Below are 20,227 nucleotides of genomic sequence, written 5' to 3' on the forward strand. Positions count from 1 at the left end.
TATTTTGATGACGAGTAGGGAAAGAAATGAAAGATTTTCCATTTACCGACAAACTTATAGTGATCAACATGCATTGTGGTGGAATGGTTGAGTATCTCGGGTTTGAATCTTAGTTACGGAAAAATTTACTTTCAAGAAACAATCTTTTTTCCTATTTTACCCTTGAACATTTATTTCCTAATACCTTTACCAAGAGTTCTTGAAAATATAATGATCAATTTTAGCTATTTAATGCTTAATATTGGGATTGGCAGGCTTTACATCTCTCACTTCTTCTTCCTAAAGTTTGCCCCTTTTGTTCCTCTCAAAATCTGAATTGTATGTTGTTGCTTTTGTGTGATCTTTTACTGTTTTTGTAGTATAAGTTAGTAGTTGAGTTCCCGTTGTAGTTCAGATTTTATGGTTTTGTGTTTATATACTTAGAAACACAAAGGAATGAGGATAGTTTTTAGTTAGCACAAAAGAGAATCTGACTGATCTAATTGCAATTAGCTAGAATGCACCTTTATGTCGTCTTGTGTTGATTTGACAATGTGAATAACTGTTCTGTCCAAGATAGCTTGAAGATTCCCTACTTCGTATTGTTATTTATTTTCTACAGGTTCTTGGTGATTCTTGTTATAAGTGATCATTCCGTTCTTTTGTTTATTTGAGCAGATAGAAATAGTATATATTTAGATGGTTCTGTAATGATATTGTCATTACATTAATGATTTGGAAATTATATTACTCCTGTTAATCACCAAAAGAGATCAATGCGAAACCACTTCTTAGTGTACAACTTAACTAGCTGTCTAAGGGATCAAAGCACAACCAGGGGAAAATACTTATCTGCCTCTAAGAAAAAAATGTGAAGAGGAAGGCTCACCTCTTTGTTATACATAGAATAGTCAACTTGTAATTCATTATCCTTAATTTTAAAATAAAAATAAAACAAGTATAGTCACATTGTAATTATTCTATCAAAATATGGACTACTTTACCAATGGCAGATGAAGTAGATATGAATGTCTGACATGGTAGATTATTCATGTGGGACTTCCTCAGATTTTACACGTGTGATACATGTTTCTTCTATTTCTCCAAGTAAAGCTCGTTGCATCGCAATGCCTATTGTGTTGGTTTGGCGTTTCATAAGTGGACACAGAATAAAGCGTCCATGAAAGTGTGTGCCAATAGGCCGGACCTAGAAATACCCCACCCCCACCCCCACCCCCACCCCCACCCACACCCCACACATAACACACGCTATTTTCACTTGTCTCTTTCCCCTTCATCTAAATAAAACCCCTCACTGTCTCAATTCCTCTTTTCCTTCAACAGCTGAAGCACACAAAAAGGACAAGGGTATTTCAGATCAACCCCGAGTGTTGGTAAGCTTCAAATCTACTTTAATTGCTGTTATGGTAGCTGAATTTATACAGGTTCTTTAGTTTTTTTTTATGATCGTGGTGTTCGGGCCAACGTTCGCCGTTTTGCACACCTTGGCTAATTTCACGGGATGCTAGGACAGATGGTTTTTTTTGCCTACGCTGGGATTTGAACCTGAGACCCATGGCTCTAGGGTTTCTTTCTTTTTAGCATTCCCTTGTTTTCTTCTTTAGAAAATTGAGGCTAATTCTTTCCCGCTCAACGTGTGTATATGTGTTTCTATGTGCTGTGGAATTTGGGGACCGAAAATTGAGGATCTTTAGTCTCCTCTCTATGTGTGTTTACTTTTGAACTTGTGTTTTAAGTATAATTTCTATATATTCTTTGTCACATACATTCTTCTATGTAATTGTTGAGGAAATGGTTCAACATAACCCTGCAAAAGATCTGGTTTTTTCTTCCTTACATATAAATATAAAGATTGTGGGACTGTACTTTGTATGTTGTTATAAATATAAAGATCTCTTATAGATTTGACATGAAACTAATTTTTTTTTGCATTTGCAGTGATGAACTTGCTAAATTATGTCGGGAATTAGGAAAAAGAAACTTTTTTGTAATTTTAGTGTCTGGCTCTTTCTCCATTGTCTTGCTTGTGTGCTTCTTCTTGTTCTCATTGCCATCGTGGAGAGACTCAAAATCAAGCAGAAAATTAGACACTAAGGGTGAATGGTTATAAATTGTCATAGGTTTATGAGTTAGTAAAAATATCGAGAACTTGTAATGTTTATTATGGAGTATCTTTTTATTTTATTTTTTTATTTGGTATAATGATGACATAAGATGGATTTAAATGGAGAAATATGGTCAGTGAGGACTCATATAGCTGACTGAGGAGTAGTAATTGTTGTATTGGTGGAAGGTGTTCTTGTTGTAAGAATGGATAATGGATACTGATTTATATTACATTGATTTGCTTGTTGGCACATAATACATACCCATGTTGTTAATCGTACTATATAGCTCAAGGAAAATTAGAATATCTGTATAACATAGATATTACGAGGAGATAGTTGACTGATTTCAACAAGAATGCACCTTTATTTTCCTATGTTGATTTGGCATTGTGAATAGCGGCTCTATTGAGATAGTTTGGAGATCCCTTTGTATTATTGTTTAGACTTCCGTTACTACAGGTTCTTGGTGATTATTGTTTGAAGTGTTCCTTTCGTTCTTATGTTGATTTGACAATGTGAATAGCAGTTCTGTCCAGATAATTTGTAGATCCCTTACTTTGTATTGTTGCTTATTTTTTCTTACAGGTTCTTGGTGATTATTGGTATATGATGCCTCCTAATGAAAGAAACCGTTGTCAAAGTTTAACTCCTGACATCCTCACTGACCTTCCTAACAATGTAATCGATATCATTCTGGTGCGGTTGCCTTGTGAAGAAGCTGTGAGGACAAGCATCTTATCTAAAAGATGGAGGTATCACTGGTGTCGACTTACAAAGTTGACACTAGATTGGTCTCTTTGGAGAACGGAAAACGATTTACTGAACCCTACATATAAGTTTACAGAGATTATCTCCCAGATTTTAACCCTTCATGAAGGACCCCTGACTGACTTTACCCTCGATGTTGATAATCTAGAAAGCTGCCCTGACATTGGCAGCTTCATATATATCGTCTTGAGGAATAATATTCAACGTCTTGTTCTTCACCTTCCAGAGGATAGCAAATTGCCTACGTCCGTTTTCACATATTCGCAACTGAGGTATCTAAGTCTTCATAATTGCTCAATACATCATCCATCGGCCTTTGAAGGATTTGATAAGTTAATTAGCCTCGTACTGTGTGAAGTAACAATTTCTTCTGAATTGCTGGAGAGTATTATATCTCATTGCCCGTTGCTTGAGCAGTTGATGCTGGATATCCCAAAACTTTTAAACACAATTGAAATTGATGCCCCCATGCTGAGTTCGTTTGATTTCACAGGCAACATAAGTTCTATCTGCCTAAAGAATGTCCCTCTCCTGGTAGAAGTATCTCTGGCTGGTTACCAGATAATGGAAAAGGATATTGATTTTGCAAAGGTTTTCAATTCTTGTTCTGCTATCGAGTACCTCAGCTTGAATATCGTTTGTGTCTAGGTAAATGTTGTTTCATGACTTCATTGTTATGTACTTTAGCGGATGGAATTTCTTTTGGGCTGACTAATCTTGAATTTTGCTAATTTTTTCCTAGGTATTTGCTCAAGGGGAATACGAAGCTCCAGCAAGGCTTCCTTTTGATCTTAACTGTGTCAAACGGTTTGACCTGCTTGAACTTGCGCTGGTAGATGCATATGAGCTCTCATTGTCTATTAGCTTGATTAGAAGTTTCCCATACTTGGAATATCTCGAAATTGATGTTAGTAGTGCTGATTCTTCCCTTCCCTTTGCTTCTTTCTTATTTAGTGGTGTTTTTTTGTACTTCTTAGATCCTCAATAATCTGAGAAATGTCTTCTTTTTATCTTTCCTAGGTTTACCATGAAGATGAAGATAGTGGTACTGAAGAATCCAATGAACTCAAAGGTCTGTCAGACGTGACATTTAGTCACCTCAGGGAAATTAGGCTATACGCCTTTACTGGAAGAACATCTGAGATGCAGCTTATCAAGCTTTTGTTAGCCAGTTCCCCGGTGTTGGAGAGAATGCTAATTGATCGACTTCTTCTAGAGGATGATTCTCTTGACACAAGACTAAAAGTATTCGCTGAGGTATCAAGTTATTCGCGTGCATCACCTAAAACAGAAGTTCTCTACGTGGATTGGATGAGATCACGTTCTTTGGCTTGGTGTTGAAATCAAATAGAGAGAAACAAACGTCAATGTAGCAGTATATAACTGCTGTATTTTGCCTTGTCCTAATGTCTGTTCCAGAACATGAGCATTGCTAGATTGATGTTTTGATTAATTTGTTTTGCAACAACATGTTTTAAGGATTTTTTTACATTTCTGTCTCCACATGTTTGAGTTATCGATTTTTTTTAACCCGTCCCCAGGAGCTCCCACCTTTTTGCTCTCTTTGTTGACTCCAATCCACAACCATAGGATTGGAGGTGGAGGATGCTTGAATTCCTTAGGGTTTGAGGTGGAGGATGCTTATTATCCGAGGAACACCTCTTGTCAATGTGACTTGCACATTAATTGACACCGGTGGTATATTTAGCCCAATGTATGTGACTAACACATAAATCCCTTAAGTTCATCTGTGATGCAAGTATATGTAGTCAAGTTAGTTAAAATGAATGTAAAGGAAACTGAAAATCTGTTAGAAAGCTGTTAGAACTGTTAGGCAGTTAATACTGTTCAGCTGTCAAGAAATTAGTTAGTTAGTTACTTTTGTTGTATTATTCTTTAAGTCATTTTACCCATTGATTAGTTGTATAAATACATGGGAAATGTACTGATTCACTCATTCATGAATAATATCATTCTATTCTTCCTTCCTTCTTCTACATCTTCTCAACTAATATTCTCGGCTGTACCCTGAATTAGTTTTCATCTTCTTCGAGCCACAGCTCCTAGATTAACTACTATCAATCACGATTGAGTGTGAGTGCATCAATTGGTATCAAAGCTATCATTCCTCGGCATGGCTTTGACTCGCAATAAGAACCCAGAAGGATCGACAGAGGACGCAGATAACAAATTTTTGCAGATTCAAGAGCAATTGCAGAAATTGATGGAGACTATGAATGATCGAAATTTGAGGACAGATAAGGAATTGTTGGAAATCAAGCAAGCCATTGGTGGTATGAAGCAGAGAGACAAGGAATTGGATAATTACAGAGGTGAATCTTCTGCTGGAGGTGACAATTCTGGAGAATTGAGGCAGTGGAACACAAGTAGAGACATTCCGACTGGAGTAACTGGTAATTTTCTCACTCGATGCTCTAGGTTAGATTTCCCTAGATTTTCTGGGCAAGATCTGAAAACATGGCTGTATAAGGTGGACCAATTCTTTTCTATGGATGAAATTCCTTATAGTCAGAGGGTCAAAGTCACATCAATTCACTTAGATGGGGAAGCTATTGCTTGGCATAGGTCTTATATGAAAGCTAGAAACACTGCTGTAGATCCTACTTGGACAGAGTATATTTTAGCTTTGAATGAAAGGTTTGGGGATGGATATGAAGATTCAATGGAATCCATTAAGCACCTGGAACAAACTAGCAATGTAAGAGCTTACCAAGCTGAGTTTGATAGGCTGCTGACTGGGGTGAATTTGTCTAATGAGAATGCCATCAGTTGTTTCTTAGGAGGGCTCAAACCTGAATTGAACAAATCAGTAAGGATGCAGGCACCAAAGACTCTGATGCAAGCTTACAAGTTGGCTAGATTGCAAGAGGAAGTTTTTGAGGCACAAGCTCAGTCCTGGGGAATTAGATCTTCTGGAAAAAATCAGAATCCCATTTTACCAACTCCAAATTTCCATAGAAATCAGAATGTACAGAGGCCCATGCCAGCTTATACTAGTTACAGGAAACCTTTTGATAATTCTTATAACAAACCTAGTGGATTTCAGGGCAATGTTAATGGAAGGAAGCTCTTAACTGCAGCAGAGATGGATGAGAAAAGGGCCAAGGGACTGTGCTTCCTTTGTGATGAAAAATATGTAAGAGGGCATGTGTGTAAGGCCAAGAAGCAGTTGTTCTTAGTAGAATTGTGTGAAGAAGGAGATGTAACTATGGAAGAGGATCTAGAACCAGATCAGTTCCAGGATCAAAAAGCAATTGATAACATTGTCAATCCTGAGGAATGTATGACAATTTCATTGCAAGCCTTCACTGGTGTCACTGGGTACCAGACCATTCGAGTCACTGGGTATTATGAGAAAAGACCATTGCAGATTCTTATTGATACAGGTAGTACCCACAATTTTATTGATGAAGACATGGCAAGGCAGCTAGGATGCAAGGCCAGCACAATCATGGAACAGTCTATTAGTGTAGCTGATGGGAGGAAGGTCCAAACTGCTTCCATTTGTAGGAATCTGCAGTGGTTGTTACAGGGGACTACATTTTCTTCTGATTTCCTATTACTGCCATTAGGAAATATTGATATAGTATTGGGGGTCCAATGGTTGAATACATTGGGGAGAATTCTCTTTGATTTTAGCAAAAGGACCATTGAGTTCATGCACCAAGGGAAGAAGCACGTGTTGAGAGGGGCAACCACTCAAGTCAAGACTACTAAGGCTAAAGTGTTGAATAAAAAACCTGCAGAACAAGTACAATTTTATATGTTGTCAGTGAACACACCTGTTACCTTCCAATGTAACCACATCCAAGCTATCACAACCACAGGTGATGACATTCCAGTTGTTTTGGTTTGTTTAATGGAACAATACAAGTGTATATTTGATATTCCTACTACATTACCACCTCACAGAGGACCCTATGATCACAGAATACCACTCATAGACAATGCAGCACCTATTAGTAAGAGACCTTACAGGTTTCCTGGAGTAAAGAAGGATATTATTGAGAAGTTGGTACAAGAGATGCTAGATCAAGGGGTTGTACAGCACAGTGCTAGTCCATATGCATCCCCAGTTGTGTTAGTTGGAAAAAAGGATGGTAGTTGGAGACTTTGTATTGATTACAGGGATTTGAATCATTTAACAGTGAAGGATAAATTCCCAATCCCTATTATTGAGGATCTATTGGATGAGTTGGGGGGTGCTGTGGTGTTCTCTAAGATTGATCTTAGAGCTGGCTATCACCAATTGAGAATGGCAGAATCTGACGTGCATAAAACAGCTTTCAAAACTCATGAGGGTTACTATGAGTTCTTGGTAATGCCCTTTGGGCTAACCAATGCTCCTTCATCATTCCAAAGTCTTATGAATTCAATTTTCAAACCATTACTCAGAAAATCAGTGTTAGTTTTCTTTGATGACATTTTGGTTTATAGCAAAACTATGTTTGCTCATGTGGATCACTTACGAACGGTGTTTGAGCTGATGAAGCACCATCAGTTGTATGCTAAAGCATCCAAGTGTGCTTTTGGGGTAACAGAAGTGGAGTACTTAGGACATTTTATCAGTGCTAAGGGAGTAGCAACTGATCCTAAGAAGGTATCTGCAGTACAAGCCTGGGGACTGCCTACTACCATCAAGCAACTCAGAGGTTTCCTTGGTCTAGCAGGGTACTATAGGAGGTTCATCAAAGGATTTGGAGCTATATGCAGACCTCTACATGACTTACTTAAAAAGGACAGTTTTGCTTGGACTGATAAAGCTACTGCAGCTTTTCTTACTCTCAAAGAAGCCTTGGTGACTGCTCCTGTCTTGGCTCTGCCAAACTATGCTGAACCTTTTGTTATTGAGACAGATGCAAGTGGTACAGGTATTGGTGCTGTCCTAATGCAGCAGGGGCACCCTATTGCTTATATTAGTAAAACACTGGCCCCTAGATATCAGTCCATGTGTGTTTATGATAGAGAATTGCTGGCATTGGTTTTTGCTGTGACTAAGTGGTCACATTATTTGTTAAGTAGACCCTTCATAGTCAGGACCGACCAGAAGGCATTGAAGCATCTGCTGGAACAAACTATACACACTGATTTTCAAGTGGCTGGTATCTCAAAGCTTATGGCTTTTGACTTCACTATTGAATACAAAAAAGGACTGGACAACAAGGCTGCTGATGCTCTCTCTAGAAATCAAGGTGCAGAGTTATTGGCCTTGTCCTTGCTTACACCCCATGATACACTTTTCTGTCAGATTCAACAATCTTGGACTTCTGATGCTGCTTTACAGACCTTGATCACTAAACTGATAGTGCAACCTTATAAATCCTTTACTTGGATTAACTCTCAGCTTAGGTGGAAGGGAAGATTGGTGGTAGGGTCTGACCATCAGCTGAGAGAACATATTATTCAGTTGTGGCATTCTACACCTCAGGGTGGCCACTCTGGAATGGATGCTACCATTAGGAGATTGCAGTCCCTATTCTACTGGAAGACCATGGTTACAGATGTCAGGAGTTTCATTAACAGATGTGATGTGTGCCAGAGACACAAGTATGATGCTTCAGCTTATCCTGGCTTAATTCAACCTCTACCTATCCCTGAAGGTGTTTGGACTGACATTAGCTTGGATTTCATTGAGGGTTTACCTAAATCTAAAGACAAGGATGTCATTCTAGTGGTGGTTGATAGGTTGAGTAAGTATGGCCATTTCATTTGCTTGCAGCATCCTTATACTGCTCAGACTGTAGCTCAAAGCTTCTTGGACAATGTGTTTAGGCTGCATGGTATGCCCTCTACTATAGTGAGTGATAGAGACCCTGTTTTCTTGAGTTCATTTTGGCAAGACTTGTTCACCTTGCAAGGAGTTCAATTGCATAAATCTACAGCCTACCATCCTCAAACAGATGGTCAGACTGAGGTCTTGAACAGGACCTTGGAGACTTATCTGAGGTGTTTCTGCTCAGATAAACCCTTAGAGTGGGTTGCTCACTTGCCTCTTGCTGAGTGGTGGTACAACACAACCTATCATTCAGCTATCAAATGCTCCCCTTATGAAGTTCTTTATGGTCAAAAGCCACCTATTCATCTTCCCTATTTGGCTGGTGAATCCTCTAATGAGATGGTTGACAGGTCCTTGGAGGCTAGGGAAGCTATTATTGCCTTGCTGAAGTTCCAATTGTCCAGGGCTCAACAACGAATGAGAGATCTGGCCAATAAACATAGGTCTGACAGACAGTTTAGTGTGGGTGATTGGGTCTATTTAAAGCTACAGCCTTACAGGCAGTTCTCTGTGGCCACTAGACCCTTTAACAAGTTAGCTGCTAAGTACTTTGGTCCCTATCTGATTGATGCTAAGATTGGGGAAGTTGCTTATAAGCTTTTGCTCCCAGCAGATGTATTGATCCATCCTACTTTTCATGTATCACAGTTGAAAAAATGCCATGAAGTGCCTGCTGTCCTCAACCATCCTCCAGTGTTCCATATATCTAGTCCCTACTGCCCCTTGCCTGAGGCTATATTAGAGAGGAGGATGATCAAGAGGGGTAATAAGGCTGTTTGTCAGGTGTTGGTTAAATGGCTGGGCATTGATGCAACTCAGGCCACCTGGGAAATTCTCACAGAGTTGCAGCATAGATTTCCTTCATTCCAGCCTTGAGGACAAGGCTATTCTTCAATTGGGGGGTATTGATGCAAGTATATGTAGTCAAGTTAGTTAAAATGAATGTAAAGGAAACTGAAAATCTGTTAGAAAGCTGTTAGAACTGTTAGGCAGTTAATACTGTTCAGCTGTCAAGAAATTAGTTAGTTAGTTACTTTTGTTGTATTATTCTTTAAGTCATTTTACCCATTGATTAGTTGTATAAATACATGGGAAATGTACTGATTCACTCATTCATGAATAATATCATTCTATTCTTCCTTCCTTCTTCTACATCTTCTCAACTAATATTCTCGGCTGTACCCTGAATTAGTTTTCATCTTCTTCGAGCCACAGCTCCTAGATTAACTACTATCAATCACGATTGAGTGTGAGTGCATCAATCTGTAGCCAATCTCCTATATCTCCAAACGGGAAGCATCCGTGTATTTCCTCTTCGTATTTTTGAACTATCTCAACCTCATTTTCTACATTTTGTCCTCCATCGAGGCTTCAAATGGGAAATGTCGCCATCGGTTAATTCTTTAATGTATACATTAAATTGCTAGTGGCCTAGTTGTTAATGAAGTTGTTGAGAACTCTGAGGTCTCAGGTTCAAAACTCAAGTGGAGACAAAAAACACTACGTGATTCTTCCCATCTACCGTAGTTTTGGTGTGATAACTTATTGTTGGTGGGAGGTGGCAAATATTCCGCTATCTACTTTTATATTTGGTAGTTCAAATTGCCTCTAAATTTACCTAAATTATTGTTAAATGCTTTAAATATGTGTTTACAAAATGATAAATCGTGTACATATCTAATAGCAAATACCTTAATTGGTACTATGTACTTTAGAAATTACAAAGGTTCAAAATTACGTTACACTTGAAAATAATTAAAAATACTTATGTGGCTAGAACTGAATTATGAGACTAAATTACCTAGGTTAAAAAAAACCTAATTTTGAGGTTTTCATTTACCCTAGCTAGAACTGAAGCATTTCACAGAACTCAGAAGTAGGGGCATAAGGTGTTTGACAAAAGTCCAAAGAGAAAAAAGGCAGATTCCATCATCAACAATCTTCTTCCTTGGTAAGCTTTAAATCTTTCTTCCATTATTTTTTGGATATTTTTCTGTGTTTTTATCATTTTCTTTTCCTTTTGGATGAACTTGCAGTCTCTGAAACTAATATATATCTATCTATCTTCTTCTGTTTCAAGATTCTGTTTTCATTTGTTGGTTTCCTTTATGGGTGTATGTATGTGTTCATTAAATCAATAGAAGTTACATAAAAAAGTGTTCTTTGAAGGTTCAGATTCCAGCTGAGTCAATAAAATTAGGTATGATGGGAAATGTTCAGCTGTCATTGTGTTTTTTACTCAGGGTCTGTCTCTGGAATACTTTTGGTATTGATGGGGTTGCTTTAAGTATGTGGAAATCTTGAAATCCAGAGTGATAGATTGTTTACACTGTGTTATCTGACTTGATAATTCTACTAACGTTGGCTTATTGTTAGTAATGGTTGGTGGGGGTGGGGGTTGAGGGGGTAATCTTTCATATGACAGAGGATATGCTTGTTGGAATTGATGTTTAGGCAGTTCTTTGTTTTTGTTGTTGTTGACAAGGGGAATTGCTGCTGTTATCCTTTGGATGTGCACAAGGTAAAACCCCACTCCTATGCAATAGCCTGCAAACCGCACAAGAGAAGTATACCACATTAGGCAAGCCATGTCAGACGAGTTCGACCCAAAAGAAAACCCCCTTGCTGTCGCAAGCAAAGGATTTCGAACTTGTGACCTCCATTATGGAAGTTCCAAGCCAAACCATCTTACCCAACCCGAAGGGTAGATGTTTAGGCAGTTCTTTATTAGTGGGATTTGCCAATCTTCTCTTGGAAGTTCTGTATTAGTGGGCAGGTCATGTCAGTAGACTTGGAAGAATAGAACACAGACCCAAGGCAATAGTACAAATGGAAATTTTGATAATATTCAATGAAAGTGGCACTCTAAGAATTGAAATAAGGTTGGCTGTTTGGAACAATTTGAACATTCTTTATATAGGGTCCAAATCACTCTTTTGGTAATCAAATACAGCAGCAACACACCCTGTGTAATCCCACAAGTGGGGGGGGGGTAGTGTGTACGCAGACTTTACCCCCTTAGCTTGGGAGGAGGAGAGGTTGTTTCCGATAAATCATCAGCTCACGTCTTTTGGTAATCATATAGATTGATAAACATAAAGAAGTGATGACAGACAGGAACCTGAAACAAAAATGCATGTTTATTAAGTGGTGATAGTTATTTTTATTTTTACCACTTATCTTATGTATATCATTATTTTTTATTTTATTGAAATGGTAAGTAATATTGATATAGTACAAAGATTGTGCCTGAATCCTATAGAACAGATGCCACACTAATAGGTGGTTGATAGTCTTTATGCTTCCATCACATATAACATATCTTGCAGAACCGTTAGCCTCTCCTTTTGCAAATTATCTTGTGAATAAGACATGCTCCTTTGGACATGAACCACATAAAACACGCAACCTTGTAGAAGAATTGGAACTTACAAATAGTATCCATCTGAGAAGGACAGGGAAGAACAGTTACGGACGCATAATGGCATTTGGCAACAATCTGGATAAAAGGCAAATCCACCTTTTTAGATATTCAATCATCAAGGATCTTAAGTCTTGTTAAGCTTAAAATGTGTCTCAGTATCATTATTTTTGTTTTAAATTGTTTCTTTCCTTTTCGGATGAATTAAAGTCTATTAGGCAGGTTCTATCATCTTATTTGTACCCATTTTTAGATGTTGGTTTCCTTTGTATATGCTAAAGTTTAGTAATTGCGGTTGCTGTATTCTCCAGCTCTCGGCTCAACTTTCTTAGTGATGTTGAATGACATGATTGTTCAGTTTCCACTGTGTTTATACTAACCAGGCAAGTTAAGGGTTCTTCAAATTGTGGGAATTTCCTAGTTTGGTGATTGGAAATTCAGTAGTAGTGTATTTGATGTCAAATCCAATTCAGATCTTCTAAGCAGATTTTAAGAGCGAAAATTACCAAATACTGGACAATTTTTTCTCCTTATCGTGTAGCTATAGATGACCACTGAGAATCTTATTAGCGGCAAACGGCTGTGTGATTCTCATATGTGCTCTTTTGATTTTTCCCTTTCCAATAACAGATCTGTAAAATCCCCTGGATTCATGAAGTATTTATGGAAGGTGTTCTTGCTTTAAAGACTGCAATTCATTGATTTTACGAGGAGTTGGATGATTATTGTCTGTGTGCTACGTGCAGATAATTTGGTGATTACTTACCTTTGTGTTTTTGTTTATTTTCTGCAGATTCCCATTGGCATTGTATGATGCCACCTGAGAGAAGAAAGAGTGGTCGTCAAGGGTTACCTATTGATCGACTTAGCAACCTTCCAAAGAATGTTATCAATTCCATCCTGATGCGTTTGCCTTTGCAAGATGCTGTAATGACAAGCATCTTATCGAAGAAATGGAGGTATAAATGGTGCAGACTTCCACAGTTGACACTTGATGATGACCTTTGGGAGGAGACTCATGACTTACTATCCCCTTCTATTAAGTTTACAAAAATTATGTACCAGATTTTGACCCTTCATTCAGGACCACTTACTAAGTTTACCCTCTCCATTTCTGCACTGAGAAAGTATCTTAAGATTAACAGTTTGATATATTTCCTCTCTAGGAATGACATTCAGGATCTTGTTCTTAAATTTTCGGAGTGGAACCGATACAGATTGCCGCCTTCATTTTTCACGTGTTCTCAGTTGAGGCATTTGACTCTCCAAAATTGTGTAATATGCCCTCCACCAGCCTTCAAAGGATTTGATATGTTAAATAGCCTGAACCTGTGTGATGTGACCATTTCTTCCAAATTACTAGAAAGTTTAATCTCTTATAGCCCCTTACTAGAGAAGTTGGTGTTGAAAATCTCAGATACTTCAGACCACCTTCAAATTAACGCTCCCAATTTGAGATCCTTCGACTTCACAGGCTGCATAAAATATATTTCTTTAAGGAGTGTTCCTCTTCTTTCTAAACTTTCTCTTCCGTGTCAAAAATCTATTGAGGAATCAGAAAAATGTGATTTTGACAAATTTTTTCAGTTACTTTCTGCTCTTGAGCATCTCTACTTGGCAAATGGAAGTGACCAGGTAAATATTGCTTCACACCTTCACTGTAATGTGTTTCCATAAGAAGTACCATCTTTTGGAATTTGAGTCATCCTGATTTTTCACTTTCTTTGTAGTTCTTGGTTACAGGTGCAGCTGAAGTCCCAAGAAGACTTTCCTCTCCTCTTAACTATCTTAAACGTTTTAACATAACTCTCTGGAGATTAGCTGATTTTTCCATTGCTCTTTGCTTGATACGAAGCTCACCGTACATACAAGATATTGAAATGGAGGTTAGTAGTGATGTTTATATTTTTCTTTTTTCTTCTGTATGTGTTATTCACATGTAGTGATGACTTCCTTAATTTCACACTCATTAGATCTTCAATCTTCTCTATCTTTCTTAGGTATATTGCTCGAGGGATTATTTATCAGAAAAACTTGAGGCCTCTAATGAAGTTGATGAAGTTCTCGCAAGTTTCTCAGATGTGACGTTGAATCACCTTAGGACAGTTCAGCTTGAAGGAGTTGAGGGCATAAAGATCGAATTGCAGCTTATCAAGCTTCTATTGACCAAATCTCCGATGCTGGTGAAAATGCTAATTGATCCATCGAGTAGTGATAACTATGATGCAAGAAGAGACAAGATACTAGCAGCAACAACAGTTCAGCGGGCATCAAGTAAAGCTAATGTGGTTGTATCTGATGAGTATGAATATTATCGAGACACGATTCCATAGTATCTGCTTGTTTTTTGCCTGATCGATAGAGAGAGTTGAAATTCGGATTTCTTGTTTGTAATCATTACAGTGCTATGGGTTTACATTTCATACCTTTTCTTGAATGATCCATGAAATGAAACCTGGATATGAACCTACACTATGGTTGTTTATTTTCAAAGAACTGTGATTTCTTGTGTTATCCTTTTGGTATTTACCATAATCAGTGTTATGTTTCTTTTCTTAATCATAGAGATGTCTGAATGACTAAAAAGTTCAACAGTGTCCTTTTTTAAGGCTGATCTTTATATTTTTTATCCCGCAAAGGTAGGGGTAAGGTTTGTGTACATATTATCCTCCCGAACCTTGAGTGAGTACATGTATGTTGTTGTTTCATGTACATTTGTATATATAGTTGCTTGCGTTACAAGCGGTGGGGAAAAAGAAGTAAAAGTGAAATGATTAGAGAACTTTTGAGCGTTTGTTGAGGAGATGTAAAGGTTAACCTAAAAAGTATTGAGGTGATGTGATTAGGTAAGACGTGATGCAACTTCAACGCACCAAGAACATGATCCTTGATAGGAGGGTGCAAAGGTCGAGGATTATGGGCTTCTCTTATTCCTTTCATCAAGTTCAATATTATGATTTTCTTTTCCTTATTTTTAGATTTATATTTTTACATGTTGTTTCGCTTTGATAACTAATTATATTTTGTAGTTGTTTTTGTTTGTTGCTATTGTCTCTTTTTCATTATTTGTTCAGTTGACGATTTTTCAAAAATAGTTTCTCTATCTTTTCAAAGGTTGGGGTAATGTCTACATTTACTATACGCTGATGCCACCTGTGCGATTACACTAGCACCTTGTTTGGATGGTTGTCACTTGTTGTATTGTATTGTTAGTCTAAATACAACGTTTGTTTTGATTGTTACTTAAACTCTATTGCATAGTATCATTTAAATCCATCATTAGATAACGACGAAAAGACTCAATTTGTGTAAAGATCGATTTGGTGTGAACGCGTCGTTACTTTAATATTTTCTTCTTATTTTATCTTTACTTATTATTTAATAATTCTATTTTATCATTCAGATTATGAAAATCTGTGACATTATGTAACGATAGAGAACGATACAATCTATACAAATGCTATATTCATTAAAATAATACAATACATTACGAAATAATACATAACAAATCAAGTGTAGGTGTGTTTTTGTTTGAACTTAAAAATTGGGGTTATTTTATGCAAATATAAAACATGAGGACATTTTAGTGTTTTTTCCTTTCTTTTCTCCAAAAAAACACACACACTATAATTCACTCTTATGGCTTTTTCGCCAAATCCTCTCTCCGACTGTGGGGGTGATGAACAAACCCTAGATTGAAATTGAAGATTTGAAGAATCCATACATTCAAAGCACTTTAAAGGGTATTGAAATCTACTACTATTTTTTTTTTGAAAAAAAATCATTCCTTTCCCTTTTGAGGTTCTTTAGGATTAACAAATGTTAATAATAGTAAAGCTACTAATTTGATGTTCTAAATCTAGCAAAAACTGATTTTTATGCTGTATATATTGCTTAAAATGAGCAAATTTTGTAAGTTGATAAACCTAGATGAAGCAAACTGAAAAAGGGTATTTGATATAATAGATAATCCTAGTTTTTGGTGAGCTCAAAATGTAATTCTCTCTAAAAAAATTTTGGTTTGATGTTGCAATTGTTGTATGCTAGGGTTTGCTAATTCTAATTCGATGTTTTCAAATCTTGCGAAAATCTGGTGAAAACAGCTTCTTAAGCTTATTTTATGATATAAAATGATGAGTAGAAGTTCGAAAAGGTGAAAACACACCTGAAGTATCCTTTTTTTGAGTGTCATACATGTACTAGTAGTTGTTCTTTTTTCTACTTGAAAGAAGGTGATATTTGCGGTAGGAAAAGGGAACAACCACGTTGAAAAAGTGAACACTTGATCGTTCAGGTAGGAAACTTGCAAAAATGTGATACTTTTAGGTGTGTTTTTTGACTGTTAAATCTTAAAATGACCATATTTTATTGTTTGTATGATAGTTGATGGTAACTTAGACGTAGCAAACAGATTTGGAATCCACAAATGTATTTTATGAAGTATTGATAGGAAGTGCTCTGGCTTTAAGAATGATATTAGTGGATAGGAAGCAATGTTTCATATCCACTATGGGTGTGTGAAGTGTGTTTTTTTTTCTACTAATTTTTCGTGTTTTTTTTGAAGAATCTGCACCAAATATCCTTGCCATTATCATATCCATTCTATTTCGATATGGGTATATCAAGACAAATTAATTATATCTGTCCATATAACAGTGATATTAATAAGAAATGATTGACTGATTTTCAACTAGAATGCACCTTTATTTCTTAAATATATATTGATTTGACAGCGTGAATACAGTTGTGTCCTGATAGTTTAGAGATTGTCAGTTTGACCATATAATTTGGAGATGCCTTCGTAATATTGCTTATTTTCTACAGCTTCTTGGTGATTATTGTTATATGATGCCTCCTAAGGGAAGAGAACATTGTCAAGGTTTACCTCCTGACATCCTTAGCGACCTTCATGATAATGTTATCGATGTCATTCTGATGTGTTTGCCTTGTAAAGATGCTGTGAGGACAAGTGTCTTATCAAGGAAATGGAAGTATCACTGGTGTAGACTTGCAAAGTGGAAGTTTGATGAATCTCTTTGGAGCACACAAAAGGATAAGCTTTACCCTACAGTTAAATTTAGAAAGACAGTCTACCAGCTTTTGACCCATCATGAAGGACCCATTACTAAGTTTAAGCTCGACATTACTTACCTGAAAGAATGTCCTAAGATTGACAACTTCTTATATTTCCTGTCTAGGAAAGACATTCAACATCTTGTTCTTCACCTTCCACAGAAAAAAGATGAACTATACAAATTGCCTTCTTCAATTTTCATATGTTCGCAGCTGAGGCATTTAAATATTCATTATTGCTCAATACATCATCATCCATCGGCCTGTGAAGGATTTGATAGTTTAGTCAGGCTGGAACTATGTAGAGTCATGATTTCTTCTGAATTGCTTGGACATTTAATATCTCATTGCCCGTTGCTTGAGAAGTTGGTGCTGAAAATCGCGAAAACATTAAACGTAACTGAAATTAATGCCCCAATGTTGAGATCCTTTGAGTTCACAGGCAGTGTAAGTTCTATCCGTTTAAAGAATGTCCCTCTTCTGGCAAAAGTATCTCTGATATGTGAAAATTCTTCTATGGAGGCAGAGAAGTTTGATTATGCAAAGTTTTTCCAGTCTTGTTCTGCTCTTGAGCACCTCTTCTTGAACTTCCGTTATGGTCAGGTAGATGTTGCTTCATGACTTCATTGTTTGTACTTTCACATATGGAACTTCTTTTCGGATAAGTCATGTTGAACTTTGGTATATTTTTTCCTAGTTCTTTGCAGATGAAGCACCAACAAGGCTTCCCTTTTATCTGAACCGCGTCAAACATCTTCACCTGTCTCATGTTGAGCTGAAGGAATCATATACTCGCTCATGTGCTCTCTGCTTGATACGAAGCTTCCCACATTTAGAATATCTCAAAATTGAGGTTTTTAATACACGGCTGGTGTTCTTTTCTTTCTCTCTTTCGTTCCTTTTTACTGTTTTTTCTTCATACTTATTAGATCCTCAATAATCTGATAATTAACTTCTCGTTATCTTTTTAGGTTTACAATGAAGCTGATAGTGGTATTCAAGAATCCCTTGAACTCGAACGTTTCTCAGATGTCACATTTAATCACCTCAGGGAAGTTGAGATTATAAGCTTTAGAGGAACAACGCTTGAGATGCAGCTTATCAAGATTTTGTTAGCCAAGTCTCCAGTATTGGTGAAAATGTACATCGATCCAGCAATTCTTATTGACACAGGATCAGAAATTCTTGCTGAGCTAGTAAGTTTTCAGCGTGCATCACCCGAAGCTGAAATAGACGTTGAATATTATGGAAAGTTAGAACTGAATAGGGTAGAAACAAATGTCGATAGAGTCGTTTAACACTGTGTTTTGCCTTGTCGTAGTAAGGTAAAGAGACGTGCGAAAACCTGTTTTGGAACATTTAGCATTTCTGGAAGGATGCTTTGATTAGTTTGTTCTGTAATAACATATTGCCATTACATTTTGCTCATAAATGATTTATGGAATGTGATACACAGGAAGTACTTTTCAACACTATTTTTTTTTATGTGGTGATGTCCGGGCCTCTCTACTTTCTCGAGGTAGAGGTAGAGGTAAGTGTGAACCCTACCCTCCTCGTTGTAGGGGTAAAGTCTGCGTAAACTCTACCCTCCTTAGACCCTATCTGTGGGTGATTACACTGGGTTTGTTGTTGTTGGGAGTCTTAATAGTTTGTCCATTGCATAGCACATATGCAACATTCTTTTTCCACAAAATTTCACATTTTTTGAAAAAAGAGAGCTATGTCTAAGGTATAGAGGTATTCCAAATGCAATATCTTTGAAAAAAATCGTATGGGCTCTGTTCTAAGTGGATAATATGACATCATGATAATAATATCTTTGGGCTAACTTAATCCGATAAATAAACAAAATCATAGTTGATAGTTTGGCTAAATGAGTATGGAAATGACAGAGGGTAGCTCTCGAATCGAGAAACAAGTGTAGCAAAGTGATGATATTCAACGACAAGATTTGAAGTTTATAATATGTACTAATATTCAATGAATTTTGTAACATATATGGAATTTCAATCAAAATCACTGAGTTTTTTTTAACGATAACTCTATGTTCAAAATGTAAAACTTAAGTGGATGATCAATTTTTGAGTCGACAACTAAAATTTAGTCATAATTTCTAGTTGATCAAACTCGAAGAATGATCTATAGAGTTCAAACTTTCACAATTTAATAAAAAAGTTACTGAATAACATAATTCTCTTTACTATTACCTTCAACATTTGTGCTAGAGCTTTCAAATATCCTTTTTCAACTTTGACTTCAAATATTATCTTTTACGGACTTCAATCAAATCATGTCCAAACGCCTACTAAGCACGTCGAAAATGTTGAACTTGCCTGAAATGTTTTTGAGCTTCTAAATTACCAGAAATTGCTTCATCATTCTCCTTCTCATCTTTAATTAATTTGGAACTTTCACTATCATCACATAACATTAAAAAGGGTGTTTAGAACAAAGCCAAATATTAGAATTAAACAAAAAATAGCTGCAATGTCTTGTAAATTCATAATTTTTGTATGAAGAAATAATTAGAAGTGGAATTATTATATATAGAGGGAATTTAAGGTGGTGAATTTTTAGTTGAAAAATAGTGGGACCTATGATCTTGAAATAAAATTACAAGTAGAATATCTAGTCATTTGTCTTTTTGTTTTTGTCTTTTTTTGGAAGAATATAAAATTATTAGCCTACTTCATTGACCCCCCCTTATGTCTGATGAATTTACTTGGAAATTACTATTTTTGATAATTGAATTTTTTTCGACAATCAGTAGTGCATGGTTCAAAACTCGATAAATAATTAATTATTACATAAATATCAGGTTTGTGACATGATTTGAATTAGTGACGATGTGCACATAACTTTTGCACATATCATGCATTGCGCTTGAAGGTTAATAGTCCATGATCCGAAATTTGATGGATCATAAATCTGCTTCTATATATACATCAATCGTCTCAACTTAAATACTAATCTTGTTGGTTATTAATTTGAATCATGGGTCGCTCATGTGTCCTTCACTGACTTGACCCAACCCATTTAAAGAGATAAGGGTAAGGGAAG

At 36.6% G+C, this 20,227-nt stretch overlaps 2 protein-coding genes and 1 pseudogene across 6 annotated transcripts; all 3 read left to right on the forward strand.

The window, feature by feature from the left end:
- The first annotated feature begins 1,225 nt into the window (after positions 1–1,225).
- Positions 1,226–4,217, forward strand: LOC125836940 (F-box/FBD/LRR-repeat protein At1g13570-like; annotated as a pseudogene).
- Positions 4,218–12,693: 8,476 nt separating this feature from the next.
- LOC125836896 (F-box/FBD/LRR-repeat protein At1g13570-like) lies at positions 12,694–14,052 on the forward strand. 2 transcript variants are annotated; one of them, XM_049516055.1, is made up of 3 exons: positions 12,694–13,053; positions 13,261–13,729; positions 13,825–14,052. In XM_049516055.1, the coding sequence occupies exons 1-3, from the start codon at positions 12,905–12,907 to the stop codon at positions 14,035–14,037; spliced, it is 831 nt and encodes a 276-aa protein (XP_049372012.1). In that variant the 5' UTR covers positions 12,694–12,904; the 3' UTR covers positions 14,038–14,052. The 2 variants fall into 2 exon arrangements, with proteins under 2 accessions (XP_049372012.1, XP_049372011.1); XM_049516054.1 differs by having other exon boundaries at positions 12,696–13,729.
- Positions 14,053–15,718: 1,666 nt separating this feature from the next.
- LOC125836883 (F-box/FBD/LRR-repeat protein At1g13570-like) lies at positions 15,719–18,574 on the forward strand. Of its 4 annotated transcripts, none has more exons than XM_049516039.1 (5): positions 15,719–15,837; positions 16,919–16,973; positions 17,049–17,770; positions 17,865–18,038; positions 18,139–18,574. In XM_049516039.1, exons 2-5 carry the CDS (start codon positions 16,940–16,942, stop codon positions 18,463–18,465), a joined length of 1,257 nt encoding a protein of 418 aa, XP_049371996.1. In that variant the 5' UTR covers positions 15,719–15,837; positions 16,919–16,939; the 3' UTR covers positions 18,466–18,574. The 4 variants fall into 4 exon arrangements, with proteins under 4 accessions (XP_049371996.1, XP_049371998.1, XP_049371994.1 ...); XM_049516041.1 differs by having other exon boundaries at positions 17,865–18,020; XM_049516037.1 differs by having other exon boundaries at positions 16,919–17,770.
- The last annotated feature ends 1,653 nt before the right edge of the window (positions 18,575–20,227 follow it).

The sequence above is a fragment of the Solanum verrucosum genome, unplaced genomic scaffold, assembly GCF_900185275.1.
Source record: "Solanum verrucosum unplaced genomic scaffold, falcon-dt-bn FXZP01000099.1, whole genome shotgun sequence".
NCBI lineage: Eukaryota > Viridiplantae > Streptophyta > Magnoliopsida > Solanales > Solanaceae > Solanum > Solanum verrucosum.